This window comes from Ornithodoros turicata, chromosome 9, assembly GCF_037126465.1.
Source record: "Ornithodoros turicata isolate Travis chromosome 9, ASM3712646v1, whole genome shotgun sequence".
Classification (NCBI taxonomy): Eukaryota; Metazoa; Arthropoda; class Arachnida; order Ixodida; family Argasidae; genus Ornithodoros; species Ornithodoros turicata.
In genome coordinates, this window is record NC_088209.1 from 20,235,936 (window position 1) to 20,251,122 (window position 15,187).

Sequence of the window (15,187 nt, forward strand, 5' to 3'; positions counted from 1 at the left end):
TTAAGCTGAACCTATCCAAGCTCAACTCCCCTTTAGCCATGTCAAAATCACGACGACAAGCTCAAACTGAGAAAATTAGTATGCTTTACCTCACTAACTTCTAAACATAACGTGACAATCCCTCCGTGCATTCCGTCAAAATATTCAAAACGCTATTAGGCGTTTCTCCTCACTTGTTTCGTAGGTTTAAAAAATAAATATTTGGCCACTGGTTGAACCAGACGGCGTAGTATAACAGTCGCGCGTCTATGGAAGGATGGCGCTTATATATGTCACACCTTTCTACGGCGTTAATTAGTTTATGGGCGAATATTTTTTCATCCCGTGTTAGCGCCGCGAAGCAATTGTGGCTATGAGCGGCGTACAGATATGGACAGATGGAGAGAGGACAGCAGGAAGGAGTGGGGGACAGGGGGTGGTTAGTATGCGTCCCGGACCAACTTCAGGGGAAACTGTGCCGATATTCGTCTGGAGAGTTTTCGGAAAACCCAGGGAAAACCTCAGATAGCACAGCCCGTGGTAGGATTCGAACGCTCCACCTCCCAGTCTTCAGCACGACCTTGTCTGCCACCATGTGTGTTAGTGTACGCATATATATATATATATATAATGTTATAATTGGACAATATCGCCTATTTGTTAATATGTGGACGCAATGTATATTTTGAATGTTTTTTTTATTTCTTAATATCTGCAGACTTTCGGTGCTAATGCGTTTAATATCTTAATGTGTTCGTCTTGCTGAGTCGTCCTCCGTCGTCTTTTCGTCAATCCTTGAAAACAGCTGGAAACGTGTGGCAAACATTTTAAAAATGTTTATTTTTCAGGTTGCTTTGTGCGTAAGAAACATTATTCCATAAAATTAATAATAGCGCCAAGGTCAATCCTAACAAATAAAAAAACACTTTAATGCAGCAAACAATGTAGCAAGAAAAATGATTCGATGATGAAACCTACTAATTCGAGGATGAGAATCTTCAGTCAAGTAAGGCTCACTATTATATTTGAATCCTGAGGAAATCGACGAAATTTAAATTACAGTGAATCACTTCACTCGATGTTTGCGTAGTGACTGAAGTCGGGTGGTACAGGTGCGTCCTCACTTGGCCACGAGCGGGACAATGTCCTTGTGACGTCATCCGATGGCTGAGTTACCACAATCTTGATGGGCTGCTTCTTGGGTGCTAAAGTCATTCGGACATCGATTTGCTCATGCTGGAACTTTGATTGCTGTCCTTGAGGTGTGTCGAACACGCTCCTGGAAAGTGCCAAAGAGTGTCGGAAGGTTAACTTTCTCAGTTACGGATCTTACCCAAGCAGTACAGCATTTTAGCTCATTGAAGCTAGATTATCGGCAATACTGGTCCAACATTGGACCAATGTTGGACCGGTATTCAGGTAATATTGGGCCGATATGTTGTGCTGCTTGCAAACTGTTTGAGATAAGCCATGCTAACTGTGACACAACTCGGACACTTTAACGAAAAAGTGGGGGAGGTGTAAATTGGAAAGCAATTGCAGCTCCTGGTCTTCTATAGATTGTAATTACTCCCCATTTGAGACCCATGATACTGGAATTCATTTCACGGCAGTGAAAATACTCCCTAAATTTCGCATAATCTGCCATGTATTTAGTCTTGAAAGTACTTTAGTCCTTTTTTATTTTCATTTTTGTCAATGCTTTGGGACGTTGCAGACAACACGCGTGCGAGGACTTTTTGGGAACGCCCACACACTATTCTCGAAAAATAAATACGGCACGCGAAACGTGGTTTAGGTTTTGGGCATGCGTAGTGTCGATGACGCTATTTTATGGAGCCCCAAAGCACTTGTGCGTCCTGTTCTAATTCTCTTCACTCTCGAAGCATATTATACAGCGACGAGGAGTGCTGTGTCAGACATGCGGCGATACGGAGTACCGCGTTAAGTTGGATGAGCAGAGGTGCTAGACTCGTCAACGCTGAACTAAGTTCGATAGATGACGTCGCGCGGGGAGGAGTTTTGAACTTTGTGAAGTCAAAAAGAAAAAAAAATCATTTTCCCGGCAACTGAAGTTGTGTCTATACGTCAGTGCCGATCAAAATCAGTACCTGAGCGACCAACACCTCCTAGATAGTAGAAGGCCTGCGCACTGCACAACTCACGGAGGCCTGCGTGAGCGTTGCGAGCTACTTCGAGCTTTTCTCTTGTTCGCTCTTTCATTGACGTCATAGCAGCATCCGCAGCAGGCCTTCCTGTGTGACGCTGCGTCACGTGGGGCGCAGGCCTGATGCTATCTAGGAGGCGTTGGAGCGTCTCGCCCACTAGCACGAGCGTGATAGAATGAAGAAGGAGAAAGTGCTCCGCTTCGGTGAAGACTATTCCTATTCCACTATTCCTTTACAGCTCAGTGGCGTTACCGCTTGAGACAAGTTGACTCTCCCACCTGCTGCCACTGTGGTGCCCTTGAGGATCTGGAGCATATTCTTCTTCATTGCCCTCACTACCAACCTTCCCGAACCACACTCTTCGAGTCTCTTCGTTAGCTGGACTCTCGCCCTTTCTCCCTATCGAAATTGCTTGGTCTCTGGCCCAGTCCAGCCCAGCAACGCTCTGCGCTCAAAGCTCTTCTGACATTTCTGGACACCATCGGACTTCGATCGTTATTGTGAAGGGGCCCGTTATTTTATTCCCCCCATTCCAATCAGCAATGGGGTAGAGTATCGCCTGTGGCGATGAACCTCCCCACTCTCCAAAGCGACAAATAAAGTTGTTGTTGTTCGGTGAAGACTGAAATGTACAGCAATACATCCTTGAAGGCTTCAAGGTCAAATCTTACATCGTCAAATATATTTGGGCTGTGCGCACATTAGAATATTTCGGATATCGAGGCGCATAACTGTCTCTCGAATCGAATACGGAGTTATATGTTCGAATTTTGAGTCGAACCAACGTTTCTTCCAAACCGAATAGATACAGAAACAGAAAGACTTGAGGATTTATACCATAGCATCACAAAAAATCCCCCCTACTTGGTCATAGCAAATAAAAAAAAAGGGAACACGGAAAACCGTTGTTCCTGTTCGCGGAAATTGCAGGCGGCGCAGAAAAGAAAGGAAAAAAAAAACGAAAGACACGGTGACACGCCTTTCCTTGTTACCTCCTCACTGTTGCTTCAGATTGCTGTGCCCTTTCAGCCTTGATGCCACTATCAGCAGAAGCATGGAAGAGGGAACTGAAGGGGAGAACCATTGTTCCTTTGCACAGTTTTGTACATTACGTGACTGAGTACTTAACGCGGTCGACAATTTGCGCATCAAAGATTTTCCCCCTGCTATTTTCATTGCAGTGGGATAGTGTGTTTTGTGTTGAAATTGGGGAAAAAGACGAAATGCACTTTCTGTTTCGGACAAGAAAACACAAAAACAAAGAAAACGACAACAAACAAAATACAACAACAACAACAACAACAAAAGAGTTGCGATGACTTGGCACATTTCTTCGTGTTTCAAGATGCGACGAGTCTAGCACCCCAGGCCCACCCACAGAAATTTGTCCACAACAGTGGTAGGCTTACTATAATTATTTACTATTATTAATTAATTACTCTTATTAATTAATTGATTAGTCTTAGTAGACAACGCTGTCAGTGTACCGCAAGTTGCAGCACTTACGTCAAATGATGGCAGTTTCACGCACGCATGATTGCGCAAGTCTGCACCGAAGCGTGGGTGCCTGTAAAGCGTGCTCTGCCACATTCATTTAAAAAATGTGGGGAAGCCTGCTTCATGATGCGCTGGACCATTTGATACGCGAGTTGATTTAATGTAAGGCTAACTGTATTTGACGGTCATATAATTTCTATTAAACCCGAATATGGTGAAGTTCATGACTCTTTCCAAAGTGTGACCCGATGCTCATAAATACAAAAGCACCAAGTTTGCGGATGCCGTTTGTGCAGGTACAGCGGTGAGGTTGTTAAAAATTGAACTTCTCCGTTCTTAAACAGGGCCATAAAACGTAATAAACAGGGCCATAAAACGTAATGTCTTCTTGAACCGGATCACAGACTTCATTGTCCATTCCATTTTGCCATTTTGGGTGTAAAAACATTGCATTTTGTTACGATTCATAAACTTGGGGTCGACTTCTAATCAGGTTTATGAGATCCGTTTTTAACGTGATTTTGTTATTTTCACCTAGTGCCGTTGGTTCCATCGAAGTGAAAGTATCTTATCTTAATTTCTACACATCCCAAGGGACATCGGTGTCACATTTCCAACTTACAAGGGTTCATACCCGTCTTGTAGTGCTCATCCACAAAGTCCACAAGGTACGGCAATACATTCATCACTCCGGTTCGAAAACGTACTTTCTGCGAATGCGAGCACGAGCTAGCCTCAAGGTAAGGCGCTACAACAGTTTGGTTCGGCTCTGCGCTGGGGAAAGGATAAGGTTTCGAGACACCACGTGACGAAGTGTCTGTCCAATCACAAGGCAGGAATAAGGGGGTACTCGGGAGAAGGACCAATGAGATCGCTGCACGGACAACAAGGGAGAGGGGGAAGACGGGGAGCTGCACAGACAGCTCACCTTCTTAGGTAGTGCAAAACTTACGGACATTCGGCGAGGGAACGATGGAATAAAGAGCCCGAGAAGTTGATGTTGGTGCTCCTGGACGTAGGTCGCCGCTGTGCCCACTTTCCACGGTATTCATCCATGTTAACTGCGCGCGTCGAAACGTCGAAGGTGAGGTATTGTTAAACCATAAAAACACACACGAAAATGTCAGACAGAAGCGCACCGCACTTACCAGAGCTCAGTTTATAAGACTGCAGATTGTTCATACGGTCAATCTTGGCTTGTACAATTTCTCGATTAGTCAGTACTTTGTTAATAACGATGATGAAACACTGAAATATTACAGAAACAGGCATCTTGTAGATTCCGTACAGGGAATTCAACGCAATAGGAACAGAACTTCGAAACATAAACACACAAAAATGCACCGAATTTTCGCGAACAAAATGGCAGAGGCCTCTTCGTCATCTCGACCAAATGTGCGTGTGCATTCTACCGCACAGCATGCGTAATACGGTCACGCAAGACAAAGCCGGTGTTCGTGGAATTAAATTAGTTGATTCATTTTTGCGTGTTCGCGGTAACTTTTCTCGGTATGCTTCAGACTGTCAGGTACTCGTGCGTTTGGAAGGAATTACCCCCTACTGGAACGTTTCAAACCTTTCCTTTTGACCTCGATCCGCCCGGCTCCGAAGGGCATGCCTTCCACACGTCAGGCTGAGTTTTAGCAGCGCAGCTAAGTTACGAAAGCCCGCTAGGAATGCCAGCGAGACAGAGTTTTAGTGTATCGGACGCTATCGCCTTTGTGAACGTAAGGGATAGCGTTGGCGGTTCTGCGCATGCGCAAAAGATAGAGATCAGATAGGTCGGCAAACGCGCTGAGGAGAGCTCTATCTAGGGACAAACACAACACACAGAGCCTCCAAGAGTCTTGGTTCGTCAGTCAGTGTTGCGTGTCGTGTCGTTTATTCTGTGTTCCCTGGCACTTGAGTTTTTATTGATTTTACTCAGGAACAAAAAGGACAAAGATAACATCCCTGGCCGGTAATCAAAAGGGTTCAGGTTCAACCCCTGGCGCTGGCACTCATTTGCGTTTTCGTGAATTACAACAACAACAACAACAACAACAGCTTTATCTGAGATGATGAATTGGACGGGGGGGGGGGGGGGGGGGTTTCATCGATACTCTACCTAATCTTTCGTGAATTACTTGTTGACTTTGTCCCTTATGCTCTTGGAGGCTCTATGTGTTGCATTTGTCCCTATAGGGAACTCGCCGCGGCTCGTTTGCCTATCGATTTTCAACAGCAGCCTACCTCGCGCATGAATGTGAAAGTCAGCGGGAAAACACGTAAGAGTGAGTGAAAAGGAGTGTATGACCTGTCCTTCCCGATTACTTGAGGCTCCCCAATTTCACGAGAAGGCCATGCCAATGTGGTGTTTTACGGCTTCGCGTAGTGCTAAAAACACTCCAAGCCAAGCGCCGGGAACAAGCATTTTATTTGAGGCATTTTATTTTTAACCTGTTGCGCTGCCGGTGTGGGACTCTTCAAATAAAATTCGCGTAGTGCACAGAACCACCACGCTATCCTTTACGTACACCAAGGCGGTAGCGTACTTACAATACTTGCGCTCCGCATGATGCGACGAACGTGCGTATAGCGTGCGCGTGGTGTGAGCACGCTATTTCACTGCGCACGCAATAGCGTGTTCAGGCAGTGCGCGCACTAAAAGCAAATCCACGTTCGGAGCGTGCGTATATAGCGCGCACTCACTATTTCCCTACGTATGCAAAGCGATTGGGTATGCGGCACTAAAACCCTCTACTGAAAGAAGCGCATCGCGCGACCCTCGCAACACCTACTCCAATAGGGGGTAGTGGAGAGAGTGATGCGAGCGAAAGCATCACGTTATATGCAGGTCTATACCCCCCCCCCCCCCTGACGTTTTTGCAACCACCCTCAAGCAGTCGCTTGTGGTTAAATCACCATCTTGTCCTGATCACATGTCATAGCCAACATTATTTCGAGGTTTACTTTATATCATTATCATCATATCACGGGAAGATCTACTTTGTATCACCCTGCAATGAAAGGAAAAGTGGAGAGAGGGACCGACGATACCGACTGAGAGGGACACGTGGTTCTGCCACGAACGAACGGACGGACGGACGGACGGACTCGCGCTTTGTCTGAGTTCGCTCCCTGTCTGTGTAATTAATTCTGCATTAAACCGTAGGTGTCTATGCAACAGATCATTCGACTGTGCGAACGTTCTTCGAAATAAACATTTGTACTGTTGTGACATGCTTTCAATTCACAATGAAAACATGGATGACAGAGTCGATTAGTTGTCGTTTTGTTTTGCTGCTTCAAAACTTGGTATCGCTAAAATTTGCCGTGCTGTCTTAAATGGAACTTGAGTTACCTGAGAAAGAGCTGAAGCAAACAGGAATGCCGCGATTGTTGGTATCATCCGCTGAACCACGAAGAGCAAGTCCTCCATGCAACCCTGACGTAAGGGAGATACGTTAAAATGAATACTGCTATTTGTCGGCAATTATATACACGTTGTCAGGTCAAAAGCACCCCAAAACTTGTAAAATCTGTTAGGTAAACATTATTGCACGATTAATATAGACAATGATGAAACTTAAAAAAACACATGGAAAGCTGTGCATGCGTGTCTAGATTTGCAGACGTGTGTATGTACGCTGTGCATGTACGCGACTATAGTGTAAATCGGTGGTTCACAAAGTGTGCTCCGCGGACCCCCGGGGACTGTTCGGGGTGGGGGGGTGGGGGGGTCCGAGATGATCAAAGACGGTCTTGGCGAGTGCTGATCACATCATCTCTGAGGGTGTTTTGGTGCTTTATGGCACAAGAGATATCTGAGGGGGACGGTATTGATATATCACGATATATGATACTATAAACAAGCAGAAATATACTACCTTCCCATTTCCTGCATGGCAGTGCCGTTTTCTTTCTTCACGTCCCTTACTTATGTCAACATGAATCGTACTTAAAGGGGGTCCTCGAATGGATTCTCATTGGTTTTGGGGGGTCCGACACAACGAGAAGTTTAGGAAACGCTGGTGCAAACAAAGAAAACTCACCCTGCAATTAGTTCGCCGTGGCGGAATATCTTTCTCAACCTGAAATCGTATGAACGTCTGTTGATTTGCAAATATATTGCAGAATTATTTCGTGAGAGTGGGCCACTGACCCAAACCATGAGTGTGAGAGCAGCCAGTGAGACAGCAATTTGGGCGAGGATGATCACGCCGGCGACTGTATCAAGCTGGAAAGAAGAACCGTCGTGTGAACGAACAGCCTACATTGGGGGCGTTAAGTGGGTGCTCCGGAGCGCGAGTGTTTGGCACTCTTACCGTTAAGTGGTTACGCTCGCACTCAGTTTCGTACGCGTGCGCGCTCTTAGCGCTCCAGCTTTTGGAGGGCGCACGAAAAAGGGGGTATCGTGCCCCGTCACGAGAGCTCTTCCCTCCTCTCCACGAAAGCGAAGAAAGAGAACGTAGGACGCGGGGCGGCAGCAGAGCAGAGAGAGTAAAAAAAAGAGGAAGGGAGAAACGGCAGCATAGCGACCGTGTTCAAGCGTCCAAGTGCCGTTTAATAGCTATTCCAGGAGCACGAAACTCTGAGCGCCCGAGAAGGAGTAAGAGAACAGCTGCTTAACGCGCCCATTGTGTTCGATAGAGCGCAGAAAATAAACTGCAGTGCGAACGGGCTCGAACGCGAATTCCCCTTTCTCTATCTTCATATTTTTTTTCTACCACCACCGTCATCGTCATCATCATCATCTTCTCGATGCACTAACAGACAAATCCCCGAACAAAAATGGAAATTGACATTTGGCTCACCTTGTCGAATTAGGTCTCCAATTTTATTCTTCACTGATAAGCAGTTCACAACGTTAATTAACAAGCATTCAGTTATTAATATCTGTATAAAGCTCCGTCTGGCACGATTCCATGACGCTCCGTGGCTAAATTTCTATGTCTCGGATATATTTGGAGCTGTTCAAATTCATTAATTTGTTCGTTTGTCAGCAGTCAGTTTTCCCTAACTGACCTGCTAGACCAGTTCTCCCCGAGATATGAGCCAAATTAACAGACTCACAGACACTGTCGTCTTCTATCTACTATATTAGAAAGCAGACCATATTCTCATTCACGGTGTTTTGTGACTGGTTCTGACAGATACTGTATTCGGAAGCAAGTGCCAACCCAGGGCCCTATCCTCGTCAAAAGTAATCAACCTCGATTACTTTACGTCACAAGCTGTAGGGCGGGGCTGCCACGGAATACTCCGCCCTTAAATCCCGCCCGTTTCAATTGAAATTTATACCTAGTTTTCCTTCGCAGCCTCTCGGCCCTAATCTCGGACCGCGACCCTACGTCATTTTGACGTAACAATGACGTAAAAGATTAGTTTCAAAGCTGAAAAGTAATCTAGCGAAAGAGGGTCGATTACTTTGAGCGGCGATGGGTTTCGCGATAGGTCCGCATGCGCATTTCCGTTTATTGTGTTGTATAAAGTCTGTATGTGCTCGTCACAACAAAAAATTCATGTCTTTCTTCGTTTGTCTTTAATAATGAGAAAAAAGGACCGCGTAACACCGTTTCTCTGCGCCGATCGCGGCATCGTATGCGTGAAAGCGGTGGGCTTTTCGAAGCGTCGTCCGAGCCGTACGTCGTACAATCAGTTGCAACGTAGCGGTGTGCATACAAAAAACTCATCGATCAAAGTTCACTGTTTCTTGAGTAAAACTATCAATGCTCATTTGCGGTATCATTACCATCCCCACAGCTCACGAACAAAAGAAGCATATTGAAATGCGAATTATCATTTCGCATATCGAGCACACGAACACACAGAAAAATATAAAGAAAAGCTCATAAATAAAGCTCAAGATTTAAAGGACGAACCGATTTCTCATAAACGCGTTTGCGGCTCGCGCCACACTGACCGTTCGACCCTTCGCAATGATCCTTCGCGCTTTTATCGTTTTGTCAGTTTTGTTGCGTGCCATCAGCGCCATCTCACGGGTACATACCGAATTATAAATGCCAAGTACAATCACGGTGTCACACATACATTACCGTCTTGCACACCTGTACGTCAAGAAAAATGACAAACAGCAAAAAAGGAAATTACGAGCGTGCTTTTCCACGCATTTTCTACGAAATTCAGTTTTACGCACGTAGAGTTTTCTGTTTCCGACACCTAAGAACCGAAGCAACAAGGCAGGGCAGGCAGATCACAGGTGTGGTCTTCAGATTCTCAGGAGAAAACACCGATAAGGCGGGTCGCTTTCCAAGATAACACGTGGGGCGATTGGTTGATAGAAGGTGTCAACCACTTTTAATATTCACGCCTTTTTCAATTGTGCACCAATGACAGAAGAAATTTCAAGTAATCGAGGTAGATTACTTTGACCAGGATAGGGCCCCAAGTGTTTGATAAAGGTATCTTTTAAAGTGCAAAGGCTTCTCCACGTGGTATAAAATATGCCGTTACCTTGACACCGACACAAAAGGAACGAAGCCCATCGGTTGCGTCGTTCGTGACTTTCGCAATGTACGCTTTCCCTCTCGCTCTCAATAAGCGCAACAAGCGCAACAAAGCATTGAGGGCTCGGATTGGTCTCCGCAAATCATCTCCCACGATGATTGGACAAATTGTTTGAGGAGACCAATGAGAGCTCGCTTCGGGTTGTCGGCTTCCTTCAGACGAAGAGAGAGAGCGAAAGCGTAGATGGCGGTTACTTTCACTCATAAAACACGAACGACGCGGCCGATGAGTCCCGTTCCTTTTGTGTTGGTATCAAGGTAACAGCATACTTATTCCACGAGGAGGAATTTTCGCTCCTTGCTGCTCCTTTAATAACGTACCTGCGAGGCAGTTACAAAGTCAGAGCGTATCGCTGCAGGCACACGCACGTCTGTATCAAACTTGTCAACTATTGTCAGACTGCAGACGTCAGATACTTTATATACTGCGTCGACTTCTGCGTCCCATTAATTTTCGTGTACGCCATATGTCTATAAAAAGAAAGTGTACAAGATACGGGCAAAAAGTCATAGTCCCAGTCATAGCAAGCCTACATCATGGCTAACCTTTCCTTCTTTTCTTTTTTTTGTCAGCATTAAACATACCCCCCACCCAACTCAAAGTAAGCGTGAAAATAACAAATAACCATGATGGAAAGTAACTGCTCCTTTAAGCAGATAGAAAAGTTACTTTCCAATCATGTTCACCACCTGGTGCAGTTGCCTCGTAGCACTTGCGTCGTATCTATGCGTTTGTATGAAAACAACTGCGGGAAAGAATGTGAAGAAAGTGAGTGCGTTTCTCGTTAATTGAATGAGGCCCCCTGGTAAGTCATCGGAAAGAAGATGCCTGCGTAGCGTAATTGGTTAACGCACTAGAAAGGCAATCGAGAGATGCGTGGCTCAAATGCTACCTCTGAGAGGTGAAAAAAAAAGAAAAAGGCATTTTCTTCTTCACGTATTTTCCTTTATTTTGCGCAAAGCGTTCCAACCCTTTTTTTATGCCCCAGCGCTCGGGTGCACTATTTTAAAGAAGGAGGAACCAGAGACACGGAGGAGATTGGGACGTTGTGGATGACGGGATGACGGGATGTTGTGTCCGTCTCCTCCGTGTCTCTGGTTCCTCCTTCTTCAAGTATGCACCAGCTTGTCAGCGTCCTCTCTCTTTTATCAGTGCACTATTTTAGTTAAGCTGTCTACTGGAGTATATCTTCAGCAGAAATTATGTAATTCACACGTAATATATTGCGCGTGAATTTTGTGAAAAAAAAAAGAAAAAAAAAAAGAAACGTGTCGGGCACATAGGCGGAAACTACGAAACAACAATGTCCAACCACACTTCGGTCCCCCACACTGGAGAAATTCTATCTTATAAAACAGATGCCCGTCAACTTCATCAATTCCACTGCCAGATTCCGTTCGAATTGGCCCAACGTACAACGGTAACGACTACCCTCTACTAAATGTATCAGTTGGGCCAAAGCTACCTTTTCTATTTTTCAAATCGTTAATGATGGAGAGAACGCATTAGTCAGTCCGACAAAAAGTACGTATCAGAGCTGACGCGCTGGGTGAGCCTTTGCGGCTTTAGTTTGATTTGGAGCTTCCTGTGGCGTGGGCGTTTGCAGCGGCGGGAACTGCAATGATGTCCCAATGTGTTTCTGCAAAGCAAGCCACGATAAAGAAGAACGAATCACTGGCGAGGGAATTATACGCTTGCCGAAAATCATTAGCACTTGCCTAATTAGGACGCCTAAATGAGAAGAGATGTGCGTAGATCGTCACAGTCGGCAGGCTGAGGACTTCGAAACAGAACATTCAGGTACAAAGAGATGTATGTAATCAGAAGATATATGTAAACAGTTTTTTGTATCAACATGCGGAAGATCAGCGCGGTAAAATCGTTCGATTTTTTTTAAAAATTATTCTAAACAATTAGAATCAACTGTTTCTCTGCATGCTGTCGGCGCTAATTATGGATACGATACAAATAGGGAAATACTTTTTCTTTTCAATTAGAATAAATGACCATATATTCTAGGTCAAGTAGGCGGCTTGTGGCTGCACTAGCAATATCCTGGAGTGTTAGCCTAATTTATTTTGACAAATGATTTTTTTTAAGTTATGATAGGTAGTAGTTCGGCTCAATCACAACGTCTGTTTCTTTTTGTGCGCTGATGCCGTTTCGAGAGAATGGATGAATAAACATTGGGCGAGGAAATGGCTCCCGAAAAACGGCCATCAGTTTGACCGCGAATATTTATTGTAACTGAAGAGAGAGAGAGAGAAAAGGCATTTTCCTGGCTTATGAATAGGGTTCCGCGTTTTCGGCATTTATTCCTAGGGAGTTTCGGCGGGTGTTTTTCGGCATTTATACGTTTTGTCAAATTCGGATATTTCGACACTTTAAAACGTTTGCGCCAAGGAGGGCCCATAAAAGTGTTACAAGGGAAGGTTTTTACCTGAACTAAGCCTGGCGGCTCCGCAGAGCGGTATATTCTCCGCATTCTGCCTGGAAACGAGGTGAAGAAAACACGAAAATGTGATTCCCCGGAGGAAAAAAAAATGCAATCGGGTACCGGCATTTCCGGCATGTAGCACCATATGCAAGACTATATTCGAAAGTTTCGAAAGAAAGATTCGAAAGTTTAGAATTTCTAGAAAAAAATATTCGGCAAGCGTTTTTCGGCAAACACCGAACATCCGTGTGGAAAGCAATGTACACGGTTGTACACAGACACAAACGATTAGATTAGATTGGAGTTAGAAAAGTCAAATATGGAGATTGTGCTTTACATGCAGTGCTTTACTATTGTCTGTCTTACACATGGAGATAGTTCGTGTAATTCGTTGTAACTTAAAGCGCCACTAAAGTGAAAGTGCAAAAACTTTATTCGCTAAATGAAAGATGCCGTTACCTTGACAGTGATACAAAAGGAACGGGATTCATCGGTTGTGAACTACGGGCGAAGGAAACTACAATGTACACTTTCCCTCCCCCTCCTCATCAAGGAGCGCGACATTGCGGAAAGGCCTCGGATAGATCTCCTCAAACGATCTCCCGCTGTGATTGGACAATTCGTTTGAGGAGACCAATGACAGCGCGCTCCGCAATGCCGGCCTTCTTGAGAGGAAGAGAAGGAGAACGAAAGCGTAAACTGCATATTCTTCCGCTCATGAACGAATCACGAACGACACAACGGATGCCTGCCGTTCCTTTTGTGTTTTTGTCAAAGTAATGGTATCTTTCATTCCGCGTGGAGAATTTTTTGCACTTTAATGGCCTTAACGCCCAATTTCCGTTTCCAATAGCCGTTTTCCAACTATAGGTACATACACACGCACACAGTTCCGAAAACATGCAAAGGAGGGTTGGGCGATGGCAGCTATGCACGGTGTTTCTTTATCCCGACTTCGAGAAAAAGATCTTCAGGCTGAATGCTAATAAGCGGTCATGGAACCTCATGCCATTTGCAGATTATGTTCTCAGGCCTGTTTTAGCAAATATTCATTTTACTCGCCGGGAGAGGATAGATTAGGGATCTCATTTCTTGATAAGGTGGAAATACAGTAAGTGATGCCTTTGCTGGTGGCTCGTGAGAGATAGTTACACGTGGAAAGCGATATGATTAGGCTTCGCGCTCTGAGTGAGCCGCGTGATGGTGGTGGTGACGACTGCTTGCCGTATAGTTGGCCACCCTTAGGTGGACAACGTCACTACTATCGCAGGGGGGACCATGCGTCCTGGGCAGACTTCACAGGGAACTGTGCCGACATTTATCTTAGAGCGTCTGAGGAAAACCCAAGGAAAACACCCAGACATCACAGCCGGCGCAGGGATTCGGACCCGGGTCACCTCCCAGCCATGCCGTGGAATGCCATCGCGTGAATGTGTGCGCTGTATAATGCCCATTGTCCAATGAAATTCACACGAGAGGTGGACTTCTTCGCGTTAGTAGTTCTAAAAACAGGCCCGAAAAGGCAACAGCCGGTACAGTTGCCTGTAAAGCCGGCCCAGGACGCGCGGTCCATCTTCCCCAACAAGCACCAGCGGCATGACCGATGTTGCCAAGGTCGTGCGTAAAACTGGGAGGTGGTGGGTTCGAATCCTACCACTGGCTGTGCTATCTGAGGTATCCCCTGGGTTTTCCCGAGGACTTTCCAGACGAATGTCGCTATAGTTCCCTCTGAAGTCGCCCCAGGACGCATACTAACCGCCCTGTCCTCCACTCCTTCCTGCTGTCTCCTCTCCATCTTCCGCGACAGTACGTCGCTCATAGCCACAGTTGCTTCGCGGCGCTAACACGGAACAAAACAAAATTATCCGACAAGCAGTCAGCAGTGTGGCATGCAAACCGTTTCGTAAACACATATCGAAAAAGAGAGATACTTACGGCTCGAACAACCTTTTTTGTGATCAATGTCTCGACGCATCCTAACAAAGCTACCAGAGCAAGTGCGCTTCCCACGGTTATTTCAGCTATACTCAGCTGTGCCAAATGTTTCTGGTGTTCATGAAGGCCCCAGCGTTGACTCTCGACGCTTAAAACGTTCAAACGTGTCAGGGACAAGTATGCCAGTGCTGTTACCAAAACACCTCCGGTCTGCAACGAAAATGCATGGAGTTAGGCGCTAACGCCACTGTTTGTGTCGTCCCGAAATCGTATAGCTGAATCCATCAACATCACATGCTCAGAAACATTACGGGGCGTACTATAACCATTGGTGGCCTGAACAAGTGAAAGCGCGGTGCAATGTGAAATCGTGCTCTTACCAGTGCAAATAGGTAGCAAATCAGCCTTACGACCACGCAGCGGTTTTTAAGTAGGTTATCATATGAACGGCCCACTGTTGACATATTGGTGTGCAGCTGTGGGAACACTTCCGCTGAATGACTATGATAACTGAAGCAGCTATCTGGCCGATCAGTGAAACGTACAGTTTAGCCTTCAGCCTAGTGTGAACTACTGAAAATAAATGGTTGTTCAGTTATAGACAACCTTTGTTTTTTACTGTCATTCTGTTGTGTCTCGCACCAATTTTACAGCGCCTCAA

At 45.6% G+C, this 15,187-nt stretch overlaps 2 protein-coding genes across 6 annotated transcripts in view; both read right to left on the reverse strand.

The window, feature by feature from the left end:
* The window catches only part of LOC135368305 (protein GPR107-like), a 151,175-nt gene that overhangs the window by 117,013 nt on the left and 18,975 nt on the right, over window positions 1–15,187 (reverse strand). The gene's annotated exons all lie outside the window — the stretch shown is intronic.
* LOC135368306 (uncharacterized) lies at window positions 800–15,119 on the reverse strand. Of its 5 annotated transcripts, none has more exons than XM_064601492.1 (9): window positions 14,937–15,119; window positions 14,527–14,736; window positions 14,348–14,431; window positions 7,789–7,863; window positions 7,679–7,717; window positions 6,988–7,071; window positions 4,793–4,892; window positions 4,597–4,705; window positions 800–1,258 (listed from the first exon to the last, which is right to left on the reverse strand). In XM_064601492.1, the coding sequence occupies exons 1-9, from the start codon at window positions 14,988–14,990 to the stop codon at window positions 1,051–1,053; spliced, it is 963 nt and encodes a 320-aa protein (XP_064457562.1). In that variant the 5' UTR covers window positions 14,991–15,119; the 3' UTR covers window positions 800–1,050. The 5 variants fall into 5 exon arrangements, with proteins under 5 accessions (XP_064457562.1, XP_064457561.1, XP_064457563.1 ...); XM_064601491.1 differs by having other exon boundaries at window positions 14,907–15,118; XM_064601493.1 differs by lacking the exon at window positions 14,937–15,119 and adding an exon at window positions 14,847–14,870.